This window comes from Ictalurus punctatus, chromosome 6 (assembly GCF_001660625.3).
Source record: "Ictalurus punctatus breed USDA103 chromosome 6, Coco_2.0, whole genome shotgun sequence".
Taxonomy (NCBI): Eukaryota; Metazoa; Chordata; class Actinopteri; order Siluriformes; family Ictaluridae; genus Ictalurus; species Ictalurus punctatus.
This window is the reverse complement of record NC_030421.2, coordinates 3,307,280-3,322,500: the sequence shown is the minus strand read 5'-3', so window position 1 is coordinate 3,322,500 and position 15,221 is coordinate 3,307,280. Positions and strand designations below refer to the sequence as shown.

Here is a 15,221-nt window from a genome sequence, read left to right as displayed (position 1 = left end):
TAGTTCATGTTCTTAACGTGTTATTGTCTGTGTTTCTAGGCTGCTACGGTACGCTGGGCCTGGAGTCAGGGGTGATCAGTGATTCTCAGATCTCAGTCTTCTCCATGTGGGAGTGGGGTCGTCATGGCGATAAGCCTTCGGTCTGGGCGCCTTCAGGGGCGCGGCTTAAAAAGCCCGGGCTTCCCTGGGCAGCCGCCAACAGCGACACAAAACAGTGGATACAGGTGGACCTGAAGAAAGATAAACGGGTGACAGGTATGTGTGTGAGAGCGAGAGAGAGAGCGAGAGAGAGCGAGAGAGAGAGAGCGTGCGTGGGCGAGAGAAGACGTAAGAAAGACAGTTGCTGCATCCCGATTCACCTACTTATACTATGCACTAGTACGAGTGTATAGCAAAAGAGATATACGGCCGTATTTAAAATATACAGCTTGTATTTAAAGGAAAATATATAAAGACGAGGTATTTGATGTTTTATCTAATCAACTGCATCATTTTTTGAAGATGCACGCAAGACGTTCTTATTATGATCGCGGATAGCGGTTAGGACGGATAGTAGGCGAATCGGGACGCGGCGTGCGAGTCTTAACGGACGGATGCTAAGAACCTGTTTACTTCTTTATTCAGGAATCATCACCACTGGCTCCGCATTACCCGATTACCAGTTTTATGTGTCAGCCTATCGAGTGCACTACAGCAGTGACGGACAGGACTGGACAGCCTATCAGGAAGCAGGCTTAAATCAAGACAAGGTATATAAATCTGCCCACACACGTCCTTGTGTCGTCTTTTATTTATTTATTTTTTCATTCTACATGAAACGTGACTTTCCAGACTTTGTGTTTCGGCATTAAGTGCACTTGCCGGTCATTAATAATGCATAGCCATCAATTGGCAGAGAGCTTAACGAGGAGCCCATTGATTGGCTGCGTTTAAGTGGAGGGTTGTAAACCATTGTTCTGGCAGTGATGTAATACTGCGCCGAGGGGACCGATAGCATTGACTGAACCCAGGGAATGAATGGTAAACCCGTTCTGTTTAAATCAGCAGAACAGATGGCTCGACTGTACCGCTACGACACCGAGGCATCGATCGGCGCAGTGAAACGATGGCGCGTAGTCGAGTCGACTCGGGTTTGAAGGGCGAATATTTGCTGTTCGGTGGCCACTGATCGCGTGTGTTCATGACAGGTTTTCCAAGGGAATGCCAACTACCTTCAGGAAGTACGGAACAACTTCATCCCACCTATTGAAGCACGGTTTATCAGAGTAATCCCTGTGCAATGGCATCAGAGGATCGCATTAAAAATGGAGCTGCTTGGCTGTCAAGTACCCGCAGGTAAGATTAACTAAGGTTAGGGCTCGAGTGAGACCTCTTGGCTTTACACTGAATTGCTGTTCTGATTTTATTGGTCAGCGAGTCCACGAATGTACAATCCGGTCCTTCCTCCTCCTCCTCCTCCAAAAAGAAACACCGTTCCTCCACTACAGGAGCAGACGACACACACGCCCAACGTCCGAAACAGCACCGTGCCTCCACACTCTCATAACGGTGAGAACCGGCTCCTGTAGATCAGACTGCGTCGTGTGGATCAGAGACATTCTTTCCGTATGTTCAGCTTACACGCCGTTTCATGGTTTATTTTAGTCTACTGTGCGTCTGTTTCCAGAGGTGGCGTTAGTGGCGGTGTTGCTTCCTGTGCTGGTGGTGGTTCTCACAACTCCAGTGCTGTTGATCGTGTTTGCGTGGCTGTGGAAGAGCAGGTTAGTAAGCCATACTCGCGCTCATTTACTTCAGGGGATAAGGCTTTTAAAAATGCTAACGAGGCGGATATCGTAGCGGGCGGGTTGACGGAATGGTACTGTACCGGTATCGTGATGTGTTACACCACAGCTCTGATCGGGTGCCATTAGTTATGACCCTGACCAACGAATTACTCACAATAAACGGCTGACTTAAGAATCGTCAGAAATCGTATTTTTGTTGCAGCTGTTTAAATCCTCCGCCGTTTCTTTTCTGAGTAATTATACGGTTGAGTGCAAAAGTTTTGACACCCTTAGGACAATATTTGTTTGTTTATTTATTTATTTATGGGGGGGGGGGGGTTGACATTTTCTTAATTAAGACAAGTAATGATAACTTTCATATATTCTAGATTCATTACACAAGAAGTGAAATATTTCAAGCCTTTTTTTTTTTTTTTTTTACAATCTCGATGATTACTGCTCAAAAATCCAGTATCTCGGTATATTCGAATAAAGAGTTTATAATACAGGAATGTCGACCTGATATGATCTCTAATCAGCGAATTAACTCAAAACACCTGCAAAGGTTTCCTGAGGCTTTAATCTCTCAGTCTGGTTCAGTACATAAAGACAGTCATGGGGAAGATGGATGTTAATGTTGCATTTCATTTGGAAATCAAGGTCCCAGAGTCTGGAGCTATGTTATGCTATGTTATGCTATGCTATGTTATGCTATGTTATGTTATGCTATGTTATGTTATGCTATGCTATGCTATGTTATGCTATGTTATGTTATGCTATGTTATGTTATGCTATGCTGTGTTATACTATGCTATGCTCTGTTATGCTATGCTGTTATGCTATGCTATGTTATGCGATGCTATGCTATGCTATGCTATGTTATGCTATGTTATGCTATGTTATGCTATGCTGTTATGCTACGTTATGCTGTGCTACGTTATGCTATATGTTATGCTATGCTATGTTATGCGATGCTATGTTATGTTATGCTATGCTATGTTATGCTATGCTGTGCAATGCTATGTTATGCGATGTTATGCGATGTTATGCTATGTTATGCTATGTTGCTATGTTGTTGTTATGCTATGCTATGTTATGCTATGCTATGTTATGCTTTGCTATGTTATGCTATGCTATATGCTATGCTATGTTATATGCTATGTTATGCTACCCAGTCCTAGCTCAGATGTGATTTTGAGAGGGCAGACCAGGGTTCACCTGACTGGGTTGGGGATTGATTATGGAACCGTGAAAGGGGAGAACTGGGAGAGAACTTTGGGTTAGTTCTCATTTAGTGTTGCGCTGTTCAGTTGAGCCACACATTTGATTCGCTGTTTTTATTCTATCTAAGGAAAAGTCCCGACGTGACGTATGACCTTCCACACTGGGACCGCACAGGTAATGTACACGCTGACGATGTGGGCTGAGGTGTCATTGGGTATACGTGAAGATACGATAACGCTTGACAAAGCCGATTGTGTGTGTGTGTTCCAGTGTGGTGGAAGAGCATGAAGCAACTGTTGCCGTCTAAGCTGGATGCGGAGGAGTGTGTGCGCTACAGCGCTACTGCGCGAGCTGAGCACCAGAGACCACGGGTAGAACCTGCAGGTACACACACGGTGTTATTTCTTACGCATTCCAAATTATTGTGCAGTCCTTATTATTTACCCTGACCATAATACATGTCATCAACTTATCTCTCTAGAATATGCGCAACCTCTGGTAAGCGGTACCATGGCCTCTCTGGGTCAGAGGTCAACATTTAAGCCTGAAGAAGGAGCCGACCCTGAGTACGATGCCCCTTTGACCCCTGAGCAATATCACGCCTATGCCGAACCGCTCCCCGCCTCTGGAACAGAGTATGCCATTCCCATCACCATCGACAGGGCCAATCACATATCAGGAGGCACTCTGCCTTTCCGAGGGCGGGGATTAGTAGCCCAGACGGACAGCAGCCAATCAGGGAGCTCCATGTACGACACACCTAAAAGCACATCCGACCAAACCGCGCCTACAGACGGCCAACTATACCAGGTGCCTCAGAATTCCCACAGTACGCCGTGCCAGGAAATAGACTGACCAAACCGAGCTGTGCCGCTCGAGTCCGAATAAAACTTTGATTCCAAGACTGACTCTGACATCAGACTCGGACAAGCCTGCATGTTTGTGCTTATGTAGTTTCAGCATGCCACAGCAGTCCTATCACTGAAATAACACCAGGAACGTCTGAGAGAGATGAGTCAGGCAGGGAGACGGTTACACTACTGTTTTAGGTCGTGTCTATGTGTGTGTGTGTGTGTGTGTGTGTGTGTGTGAGTGAATGTTCTCCGATGTTAAACTGTGAGTACCCTGCACATTTCCTTTCGTGCCGAGAGGAATCAGTCCCAAAGTCTTACTCGTAGGGTCTACTTCACGACTTGGTGCATGCTCAAGGTGGGTTACACTGTTTATTTTAACCTGTATCGAAAGTCACATGATTATTTCTCTTGGGTCCTTCTGTGTCAAGTCCAAAAAAAATAAAAATAATAATAATAATAATAAAGACGCCCTTTTTCCCCGCATTTGAACCTGGATAGGTTCCTGCTCGGTGCATGTTCAGCGTTAATACCCTATACGAGTCGAGTAGGCTATTAGCTAGAAAAACGGTACATCGGCTTTCTGGAGCGTTCTCGTCACCGTCTACACGAAAGCACGGCTTTTATTCCGCTCTCACGCCTCAAAAATCTGTCACTGTGTTTATTTTTCCTCTTCGTATTACTTTCCTGCTGAGATATGACAGCTATGTGGAGTGCCAGAACCACTCGCCTGAAAGACCGTGCCTAAGATCTCCAGCGCGCCGATATGGATGCACTGTTGTCATGGATACACTGTTGCCTCGGTTCGCCTCGCCGAACGTGACGCTTCCGTGCCGAACGGCAAAAACAAAACGCCGCCGTGCTTGCCATTAAGTAAATACGCCCGGCTCGAGTCTCGGACGCCGATGCCCATACCGATGAACGACGATGCGCTCTGAAAGCAGTGTCGAGCTCTAACATTCTTACCGCGAGAACATCTCAATCGGCAGATCTTCTTCACTCGACCTGCACGGTTTTACGGTACTAACGTGTTCAGTTCCGAATATTAACCGAAGCGGAAATCTCCATCGCTGGGACTTTCCGAGTGTGCGTATGAGCTGTCTGTTTTAATATCCACAAGTTCTGATGGTTTTGTCTGTCATGTGCACTGTATTCATAATTGTGTGTGTGTGTGTGTGTGTGTCTGCTATTCACTGTAAGTGGTTATTGAATTATGGTTCGTACTGTAGAATGATTGTAAAGAATTACTGTATAGAAAAATTGCTAAGTAAAGTTTTAATAAAAATATGATTACAGATTGTAGAGTCCGAGGGTCCAAGGGCTGGGGAATATGATGATGTAATACAATTTTCGAGTAAAGAATCCATATATATATATATATATATATCACCTCTCTCTGGTGTCCGAGGGTGGATCTGAGACATCATTCAGAAATACAGTTAGACAAAAGGAAACCTCTCAAACCTTTGTGGAAGTAAAGTTTTAAAACACTGAGGTGGTGTGATAGCTGACCCCTACTGGAGAGAAGCAGGAATTAAAGCTGGGGCTTTGAAGATATGATACTGATAATGTGTTGTATAGCGTTCATAACACACTCGTCTGAGATATGGCTTTTATAACACCAGCCAGTTTCATCAGCTATCTGAGAGCATAGGGTTAAATAATAATAATTCCCCGATATGACATTTGATTTCCACCTTAAAGATCCCAGTGCGCACCTACATCTTCAGTTGTGCCCAAAACTTTGCATACCCCTTGCAGAATCGGCTAAATATTAATACTGTTAACAAAATAAGAGTACACGACTATTACAAAAGGTGCAAACATTCACTGATGCTCCAGAAGGCAACACGATACATTAAGAGCCGGGGGCGGGCGGGGGGGGGTGTAAACTTTTGAACAGGATCATGTTCATCGGTGTAAATTGTTAGTATTTTGTCTTTCGGGAGACGTGTGACTATCTTATGTAGTGTCTCAAGGGCGGTACTAGATGAAAAAATAAATAAGATCTTTTAACAATTTACATCAATCATCCTGTTCAAAAGTTTACACCCCCCTGGCTCTTAATGTATCGTGTTGCCTTCTCGAGCATCAGTGAACGTTCGCACCTTGTGTAACGGTCGTGTACGAGTCCCTCAGTCGTCCTCGGTGTGAAAAGATGGGTCTCGACGTCATATAGTCGCTGCTTGAAAGGGCTCAAATATGCAGAAGATGCTGGAAAAGTAAAGAATGTGCAGGACCTGGAGAATTTTTCTGAAGAACAGCGGGGAGTTTAACTGCTCGGCACAAACAAGGGACTCGTGAAGAACTCTCACAGAACATGAACACATCATGTCGTGGATCATCCAGGTAACGACACACGGTATTAATAATCAAGGGTGTGTAAACTTTTGAATGGGGTCATTTTTAGAAATTCAGCTATTATCTCGTCTTGTGGACGATATGTAAACATCTCTCATGTGAAATAGTTTATATGACAGGACTAAATAAACACCAACACGGGATTTTTAATCATCCGTCTTATTTTCTTAACAGTATTAAGATTGATCAGATTCTGTAAGGGGTGTGCAAACTTACGGGCACAATGGTATAATCTGGGTGTAAATGTGTTGTACATCCTATGATTGGTCATGTACACTTCTATTACGGTCTACAATCCGACAGCAAACTTTTAGAGTTCTGAATAAACTTTTACTTAATCAGCTCATATGAGTGGAGAGGATTCCCAGTGCAGGGTCGACACGTCTCGCGTATCCGTCCTTCACAATAACGATATTGTGGATTTAGATATTGTGGATTTCAAGTGGATTTCAAATGGATTTAGGCGTCGGAGGATGCACGATCGTCCACGATCCTCCGTCTGCTCCGTCACTCCTCCATGTTCTTGCCGTCTCGGCCCACCTTGACGTACACCGCGGTTAGAACGACCGCCGCGGCGAAGATTACGCTTCCGCTCACCAGGTACGCAATGGGCAGGAAGGGATTCTGACCACCGAACCACGTCACCGTGGTAAGCACGAGTTCCTTCCTGCCCTGGAAGTACTGAACAGGGAAATCTGGGAGAGTTAAGGACCAATGTATGGATACAGAAAAGATATATATAATATATTTTTTTTAAAATTACAGCATGTTTAATATGTCTTAAGAGACAACGATGGTGTAGGGAATGACTTCTACAGTCAGCAGAAGTCTATGAGTCTCTTCATATGTTTAAGATTATTATTTTTATTCACCGCCTGAAGCAAACACCCACGTGCCTATTAAAGAAAACAGAACAGTATCCTCTTGCCTGCCTAATATCCTTCAGTCTTCTCGGCTTTGTGAATAACAGGCTGCACGTGTGATATACACCGATCAGACATAACATTGAAACCACTGAAGACCTTATCTTCACAGGTGAAGTGAATAACGTTGATTATCTCGTTACAGTGGCACCTGATGGGGATGGGGATGGGGATGGGGAGGGGGAGGGGATGGGGATGGGGATGGGGAGGGGATGGGGATGGGGAGGGGATAGGGGATGGGGATTGGGGGTGGGATGGGGATGGGGGTGGGATGGGGGTGGGGGTGGGATGGGGATATGGGATGGGGATGGGATGGGGATGGGATGGGGATGGGGGTGGGATGGGGGTGGGGGTGGGATGGGGATATGGGATGGGGATGGGATGGGGATATGGGATGGGGGTGGGATGGGGATATGGGATGGGGGTGGGATGGGGATATGGGATGGGGGTGGGATGGGGATATGGGATGGGGATGGGATGGGGATATGGGATGGGGGGGGGGATGGGGATATGGGATGGGAATGATGATGGGATGGGGGGGGGGGATACTTAGTCAGCAAGTGAACAGTCAGTTCTTGAAGTTGACGTGTTGGAAGCAGGAAAAATGGGCGAGCGTAAGGATCTGAGCGAGTTTGATAAGGGGCGAATCGTGATGGCGAGACGACCGGGTCGGAGCATGTCCAGAACAGCAGGTCTTGTGGGGTGTTCTCGGTATGCAGGGGTTAGTACCTACCAAAAGTGCTCCAAGGAAGGACAAGCGGTGAACCGGCGACAGGGTCATGGGCGGATCCAACTCCAAATCTTCCCCAAGTCTCGCTGATGTGCGTGCGGAGTGAAGGCTAGCCTGTCTGGTCCGATCTCACAGAAGATCTCCAGTAGTACAAACTGCTGAAAAAGCTCAAACTGGCTCTGATAGAAAGGAGTAAGAACACAGAGCATCACAGCCGGGTGCGTTTGGAGCTGCGTAGCCGCAGACCGGTCAGGGCGCCCACGCCGGCCCCCTGTCCATCTCCGAAAGCACCTACAATGGGCACGTGAGCATCAGAACCGAACCACGGAGCAAAGGAAGAAGGAGGCCTGTGTCGCTTACCTGGGGAACCAGGAAGTGTGATGCTCTGGGAAATGTTCTGCTGGGAAACCTTGAGTCCCGGCGTTCGTGTGGATGTTACTTTGACATGTACCACCTACCTAAACATGGTTGCAGACGGAGTACACCTCTTCATGGTAACGGTATTCCCTAACGACGTGTGGTGGTGTCTTTCAGCAGGATAATGCGCACTCTAGACCGTCCAGGAACGGTTTGAGGAACCCGACAAAGACTTCAAGGTGTTGACTCGTCCTCCACATTCCCCAGATCTCAGTCCCATCGAGCGTCTGTGTGATGTTCTGGACAAATAAGTCCAATCCATAGAGGACCCACTTCACAGCGTACAGGACTTACAAGATCTACTGCTAACGTCTCGGTGCCAGATACCACAGCACACCTTCAGAGGTCTTGTGGAGTCCATGCCTCGACGGCTCAGGTGTTTTGGCGGCACAAGGGGACCTACACAACATTTGAACGTTATTGCTGATCGGTGTATAAGGACTAAAACACAACGGGGCATTCAAATCATATCGGAAAAATAATCCGTGATGGATTCGTGTGATGCGTTCCTGTTGCTAAAGTGACAAAGCTCATTCTTTTCCAATAACAGCACACCCCGGAGTGTTTTATTCCTCTTATACCACATCATAGTGACTCGAAACACGCACATTTCCTCAGCAGCTTCTCTTCTTCTCTCTTAACGTAAATAAGACCGACTGTTACAAAGTGCTGACAATGGAGACTCCTAAAGAAACATCTGCTCACATAAAACTCCAACATATCAACAATTACACGTTTTTATCTAGAGTGCCCAGAGCTGTGAGCTGAACTATCTGTCAGAGCCACATAATCAACACCGTCTGACCAAGAAGGTGACGGAGAAGAACAGCACTGTGGTGTTAGGATACTATAGGAGATGATGACGCTGTAGCTGCCAGCAGGCAGGCCGTGTGAGAAGGGAGCATGAGCGCGGTTGAGAATGCCGTAGAGCTTTTTGAAGTTGGGGAAGGCCGCTTCTCTCATCCACACGATCAGATCGTCGTTGACGAAGCCGTTGTTGTTGGGATCGGTAGGGTCAAGGTCGTACACCGGCTGCTGCCAGTACGACGGCCGAGCGGTACCTGAAATAGGTATGTCAACTTAGACAAATTGCAACGATCGATCGTCATTTAAATTAATGATCGATTAATCGTTAACCTTAATACCGCAAGATGCGTCTCCTGCGGTGGCATACAGCGTGCGCAAATCCCACTCACAACGCCAGATTTTTTTTTTACTCTAAATAGCCAATTGTGAGCAAATCGGTTGTTTTGTTATTATAAGTGTGTTATTTTCTTCCCAAATGTGCATAATATTGCGCATATAACGGAAAATTCGGAGGATACTTTTACTCATGAATGTCACATGATCCCTTAGATGACATGGTAATCCATTTCATTTACTTTTATGGCATTTAGAAGACACCCTCATCCAGAGCGACGTACATTTATCTCATTTATACATCTGAGCAGTTGAGGGTTAAGGGCCTTGGTCAAGGGCCCAAGAGTGGTAGCTTGGCAGTGCTGGGGCTTGAACTCACGACCTTCTGATCCGTAACCCAGAGCCTTTAACCACTGACCCACCACTGCTCCATTCTCGACGGAACGTTGTAGTCCGGCTGAACGCAACTGATCAACTCTCGAAAACCACGTCGTCATCGAAGGTGATGCGTCACCGTGTCATTTGCTATCATTTCACACCGTCATCCGGCTCAAACAAAGGTTATCGTCGGTTGTGGGGTCTCATATCCTGTCACGGAGGCTGCTGGATGCGCCATTTCGACCGGTGTATCACGGTGCTCGTTGTTGCATTGAATTTTAAAACACAATCGCAACGCGTGCAATTAACATTATCGCCATTTAACCTAAAACGATCCCAAACGTGACTCTCTAACGACGACCTTGCTGAAGGTCATCGATCGATGATCTGAAAAGCGAGTGTGTGCCCAGCTGTGTGTGAGAGTGCGTGTGCCGAGATACCTTCGAAGGCCTGCTGGAGTGTCGAGTTTGTTTGGGGATTGTGGAACTTGACGTTTTTGTCCGTGTACCAGGTGATGCCCTTTCTGAGGAGCGGAACGGCGATTTCGGCACCGACAGACTGATGATACAGCAGCGCGAACGAGTCTAAGATCCAGAAGGATGAAACAAACAAACGTAAACAAGTCCAAGAATTAGAAAGCTCTGCGTGATAGAGGAAAAGAACAAAAACTATTGCTTTCCCCCCACCTTTCTCACTATAATAATAATAATAATAATAACAACAACAACAACAGACCAGCAAATCCCATAAACCCAGGAGCAGGAGACGCACGTCAGGGAGATGATGAGTGGGAGTAAATACAGCACAGTTCTAACACGATATATAACGACTGACACGTGACGTACGCCAGTTTCTTACGTTTTATCCCACTTTAATCGCTGTAACCGCCAGAGAGATAAAACACTCAAACAGGGTTACTATTAAAAGTGAACTAAAAGATTTCTTCGTTCGATGTCGATTGTTCAACACTTCTCAATCCATTAAGCGTTTCATAACAAACCTTCCTCCATTCAGCTATTATCGGTTAGATTTAAAAGCATTTACACGGATAGCATTCGAACCAAAATGTTTAAACATAGTGTGTCCGTAAACTTTTGACTGGCAGTCCATAGAACGGTCCGTTCAGGATTTGGCCGTCGCAGAATTATTGAACGCGAAAATCAAGGAAACGCCGCGACATTCGCAGGAGCTTGCGAGTCGTCCGAACGGACGCGGATTCGGTCACGTGACGTCGTCACGGCGCGTATCCGGTCCACGGGCGTCGAACGGATACGGCGAGACGGTCTCGTTTACTCGCGAACGCCACTCACGATTTTATATCGACGCACTCATTGTGGGGTTTTGTTTTTTTAACTAACAGGTAACACAGATGGACGATCTACATAATCTAGGACTAATAAAGGATTGTGTGTTTGATTCCTTGCGCCTCATAACAGTGTATTGTCCCGATCATAGTGTGATGTATCATCGTTCCTACAAACGAATCTTACCGTTAAACATGCTGTTCGCCACCGCACCACAGGGGGCGATAGGCACGCCATTTGTATCATAAGCAAACGGCTCACAGTACGAACTGGGGGCCTGCAGAGGACAAGACACACGAATCAATCTAATTACCAGCATTGATGGACACGGCTGCAAACGAGAACAAAGGGACAGAGCAGAAGGAAGATCAGTGGTGTGACTGGTTGCGTATGGACTCGGACCTGAGGAGGTGTGTCGAAAAAGAGGACTAATAAGGAAAACTTTCCGGATCAAAGCGCAATTCTTGACAGGAAGAGAGAGAGAGAGAGAGAGAGAGAGAAAGAAAAAAGCCACAGGATAAGGAGAGACGGAGACAAACAGAGACAGCGGGATGTCGAGCACCTTCAGGCTATTCTTCCTCCCGACCAGCTGGGCATCATCGCGGGAGTCCATGTACCTACGCAGGTTCTGGTGGAAATTAATCAGGCCATAGTAGAAGAAGACATCCCCCTGAGAGACACACAGCACAACCACATCAGCTTTGTTTTTCTCTCTCTGTCCGACAGGTGTTCGTACGAACAACAAGATACAACGGTGTATATCAGCCAAAAACCTGGCACACTGTCGTCCTCCAGCCAGCGAACTTCCTCATGATAATTGATGAATCCTCATTGGGATTCCATAACCGTGGCAGCGGAATTGATGAAGCCTGGCATCGACTAGTCTGAAAGGCAAGGCGCCGGCTGCTAGAGCACGAGAAAGCAAATAAATATTAACGTGCTAAATTAAACCACGTTGTCCACGTGTAACCCCGTGTGGCGTTTTCGGGTGTACGTTCAGGGTGTAATTATAACGCGCCGTGAGACAGGTTTGAAGATGTTCGCCGGATGGCGTCCGGACGGCGAACTGTGTACGCTTTTGGATGGACTTTTGTTCTTATCTACTACGTCGTTACAGCTAGTGACTCGAAAAAGTTGCTTTGTTCACAGAACTGTCGTACTCTATATCGCCCTGGAAGAGGTCAGAAGGTCAAGATCAGTTCAGTGAACTATAGTGTAGCGCGTTTAACAACAGACGTTGTCTCAAAGCAGCTTTACTTAAACATATAAACACAGGATAGAGATTTTAAGTGTGTGAGTTTATCCCTATTGGGCGAGACGGTGGTGACGGTGGTGAGGAAAAACTCCCTGAGATGATACGAGGAAGAAACCTTGAGAGGAACCGGACTCAGAAGGGAACCCGTCCTCGTCTGGGTGACGACGGATAGTGTGAGAGTAAAAGAAAGTTCATTATGGTGTTTATATGAAGTCTGTGTGTTGAACTAGTCCACTGTTCACTAAGGGAGACCCGAGTGCATGTGGTAATCGCAGTCCCGAGGCCACCGCAGCAACCGTAGTCCCAGCGACCACGGCGAGAACGTCCATGTGGAACTGAGGTCCGAAATCAAAACCCAGTTTATCATAAAATCCTTCAAGAATACAATCTTCTCAGTGTCTTGCTAGCTATAACACACACACACACACTTACCAGGACGGTCTTTGGGACACTGAAGTTGACAACACAGTTACACTCGGTAGTGGCGTTGGTGGGATATTTGCGCATCTCTAAGCAGTCGCCACACGAACCAGCGTCTGTGTAGTCAACCTTGTACACGGGGGGAAAAAAATGATAGAAAATTCAGCATTCGGTTTATTTTTATATTAGCGACGGTGTCGATATACCAGATTTAACTCTTCAGCTCCAGTGACCTGGCTGCAGGTCCAGACTTACCTCCGTCACTCTCACAACTACAAGCTTTCCTTACTGGCCTCACTGCAGTCACTACTACCGAAACGCATTCGAGCACTGACTGGTTTAAAAAAAAATCGTGCCATCTGATATTAATAAAGAATATTAATATATATACCCTCACTGAGCACTTTATTAGGAACAGTATATTAATACTGGGTAGTCCCGGTCCCTTTGCTCTATAAACAGACTCGATTCTTCATGGCATGGATTCCACAAGATGTCGGAAACCTTCCTTTGAGGTTCTGGTCCATGTCGACATGATTGCATCACGCAATTCCTGCAGGTTTTTTTCATGCTGTGAATCTCCCGTTCTACAACATCCCAAAGGTGATCCACTGGATTCAGATCTGGTGACTGGGAGGATCACTGAAGAACACTGAACTCATTGTCATGTTCGTGAAACCAGTTTGAGACGTTTTGCTTTGGGACGTGGTGCAGTATCGTGCTGGAATGATCACAGTCATTAGAAGATGGTAAATTGTGGTGATGAAGGGATGCACATGTTCAGGAATACTCAGATAGGGCGTGGCGTTCAAGCCATGATTGATTGGTATTAAAGTGTTCGAAGAAAGCATTCCCCACACCATTACGCCACCTCCACCAGCCTGGACTGTTAACACAAGGCAGGTTGGGTCCATGGATTCATGCTGTTGCTGCCAAATTCTGACCCTAACATCTGTGTGTCTCAGCAGAAATCGAGATCCATCAGACCAGGCTGCGTTTCTCCAGTCTTCACCTGTATTTGCATCGCACCGCTGCCACACGATTGGCTGATTAGAGAATTGCATGAATGAGCATGTGTACAGATGTTCCTAATAAAGTACTCAGTGAACGTATATTTAAAAACACAATTTAATTCAAACTAAAAGTTCCATGTAGTCCTAGTTTCTTTGTTGGACTTTTTACGCTTTATAACGTTGAATACCTTTTCACAGTAAGGTGTAGATCATGATTATCTCACTACTATCATCACTCACCGAGCGTACGCGAGCCGGTCAAAAGTTTGTGGACACCCGACCGATAAAATACTCAATTATTTAGATTTTTTTTTTTTAATCATGACATAATTCCCATAGTTCCATTTGTGTTCTTCCAGAGTTTTGATGACTTTATTAATATTATTCTGAAATGTGTAGAAATAAAAATAATAAAGGACGAGTGTGTGTAAACGTTTGACGGGTCGCGTCTATGAAATAAAAGGACTGATAGCGGTCAGTTCGGTTTCTGAGGTCAAAGAGGAGCTGAAGTAAGCAGGTGGTTCATTCTGACTGGTACTTTACTAAGTCTGATGTCATTTGTACTACGTTTAGTCCTGAACACCTCAAATCAGCAAAAGGAAAACGTTCCGCCGAGAAGATAAGACACCAGGAACGATCACCGATCGACTCCAATCATGGTTCGGGAACATTATCACTTCCTGGTTGTAGTTACGCGTTAACGTTAAAATGAACGATAGGAACATTTCCCACGTACACACTTCCACACAGAATAGCTCACCTTCAGCTGATACGTGTTCTGGACTGTTATGAGGAGCCAGACGCCAAGCAGCACACACACCAGAGAGAGGGAGTAGAAGATCGGCAGCACGGTGTGTGGCGCGAGGGAGGGAGACCACGCCGGCAGCCTTTGTTGTTTAAAGGCCGAGTTATCGGGCCTCCGGGCGAACGACCCGACTCCCACCTGCACCTTACCCATCAACACACACACACACACACACACAGTCTCGAAAACACTGGATCAAAAAAGAGCACAACAGGTATTTCTGTCTCTTCCTGTGTTCCTGTTTAATTCCCAGAGTCCCATGCGTGTACGTGAACCTTGGAACCTTTGTTACTTATTAACCCCCAACCGCCCCACACTCACTCTCTCTCTCTCTCACACACACACACACACACACACGCACGCACGCACACACGCCCTCATCTCCTCATTCACTCTACATCAAATCCCGTGTTTCACGAACACTATTTTTTACATCGTTTTCCCCATTACGAGCGAACCACTCCTCATTCCTAAACCCTGCCTTCAGAGAACATCTATATATGACATCGTCTTTGCGTGTGTGTGTGTGTGTGCGCTCGGTATACACACGGATGCATCTAAGAGGATGTTATGTTAATTCGTATTCCCTGCTGCGAGTATAAACACACGATTGTATGCTTGTGCAAGAGAAACAACC

At 46.1% G+C, this 15,221-nt stretch overlaps 2 protein-coding genes across 3 annotated transcripts in view; one reads left to right on the top strand and one right to left on the bottom strand.

Moving 5' to 3' along the window:
- dcbld2 (discoidin, CUB and LCCL domain containing 2) overlaps window positions 1–5,133 on the top strand; it is a 25,339-nt gene extending 20,206 nt beyond the window's left edge. The window contains exons 8-15 of the mRNA XM_017470338.3: window positions 40–255; window positions 625–749; window positions 1,188–1,335; window positions 1,414–1,548; window positions 1,667–1,760; window positions 3,115–3,161; window positions 3,258–3,371; window positions 3,469–5,133. Of these exons, the coding sequence (XP_017325827.1) occupies window positions 40–255; window positions 625–749; window positions 1,188–1,335; window positions 1,414–1,548; window positions 1,667–1,760; window positions 3,115–3,161; window positions 3,258–3,371; window positions 3,469–3,842 (1,253 nt within the window). The 3' untranslated portion in view covers window positions 3,843–5,133. The remainder of the gene's footprint in view (window positions 1–39; window positions 256–624; window positions 750–1,187; window positions 1,336–1,413; window positions 1,549–1,666; window positions 1,761–3,114; window positions 3,162–3,257; window positions 3,372–3,468) is intronic.
- Window positions 5,099–14,858, bottom strand: tmem30c (transmembrane protein 30C). Of its 2 annotated transcripts, XM_017470339.3 has the most exons (7): window positions 14,540–14,855; window positions 12,779–12,895; window positions 11,654–11,761; window positions 11,278–11,368; window positions 10,228–10,371; window positions 9,118–9,330; window positions 5,099–6,894 (listed from the first exon to the last, which is right to left on the bottom strand). In XM_017470339.3, exons 1-7 carry the CDS (start codon window positions 14,735–14,737, stop codon window positions 6,707–6,709), a joined length of 1,059 nt encoding a protein of 352 aa, XP_017325828.1. In that variant the 5' UTR covers window positions 14,738–14,855; the 3' UTR covers window positions 5,099–6,706. The 2 variants fall into 2 exon arrangements, with proteins under 2 accessions (XP_017325828.1, XP_053536686.1); XM_053680711.1 differs by lacking the exon at window positions 10,228–10,371 and having other exon boundaries at window positions 14,540–14,858.
- Window positions 14,859–15,221: the final 363 nt, after the last annotated feature.

Bases quoted from the DNA above. Each gene is read 5' to 3' on its own strand.
- tmem30c (XM_017470339.3), bottom strand. From the start codon at position 14,737: ATGGGTAAGGTGCAGGTGGGAGTCGGGTCGTTCGCCCGGAGGCCCGAT. The intron at 11,762-12,778 runs GTAAGTGTGTGT...TGTGTCTCTCAG, and splicing joins GTGTCCCAAAGACCGTCCTG to GGGGATGTCTTCTTCTACTA. The intron at 6,895-9,117 runs GTATCCTAACAC...TAACTCTCCCAG, and splicing joins CAGCGTCATCATCTCCTATA to ATTTCCCTGTTCAGTACTTC.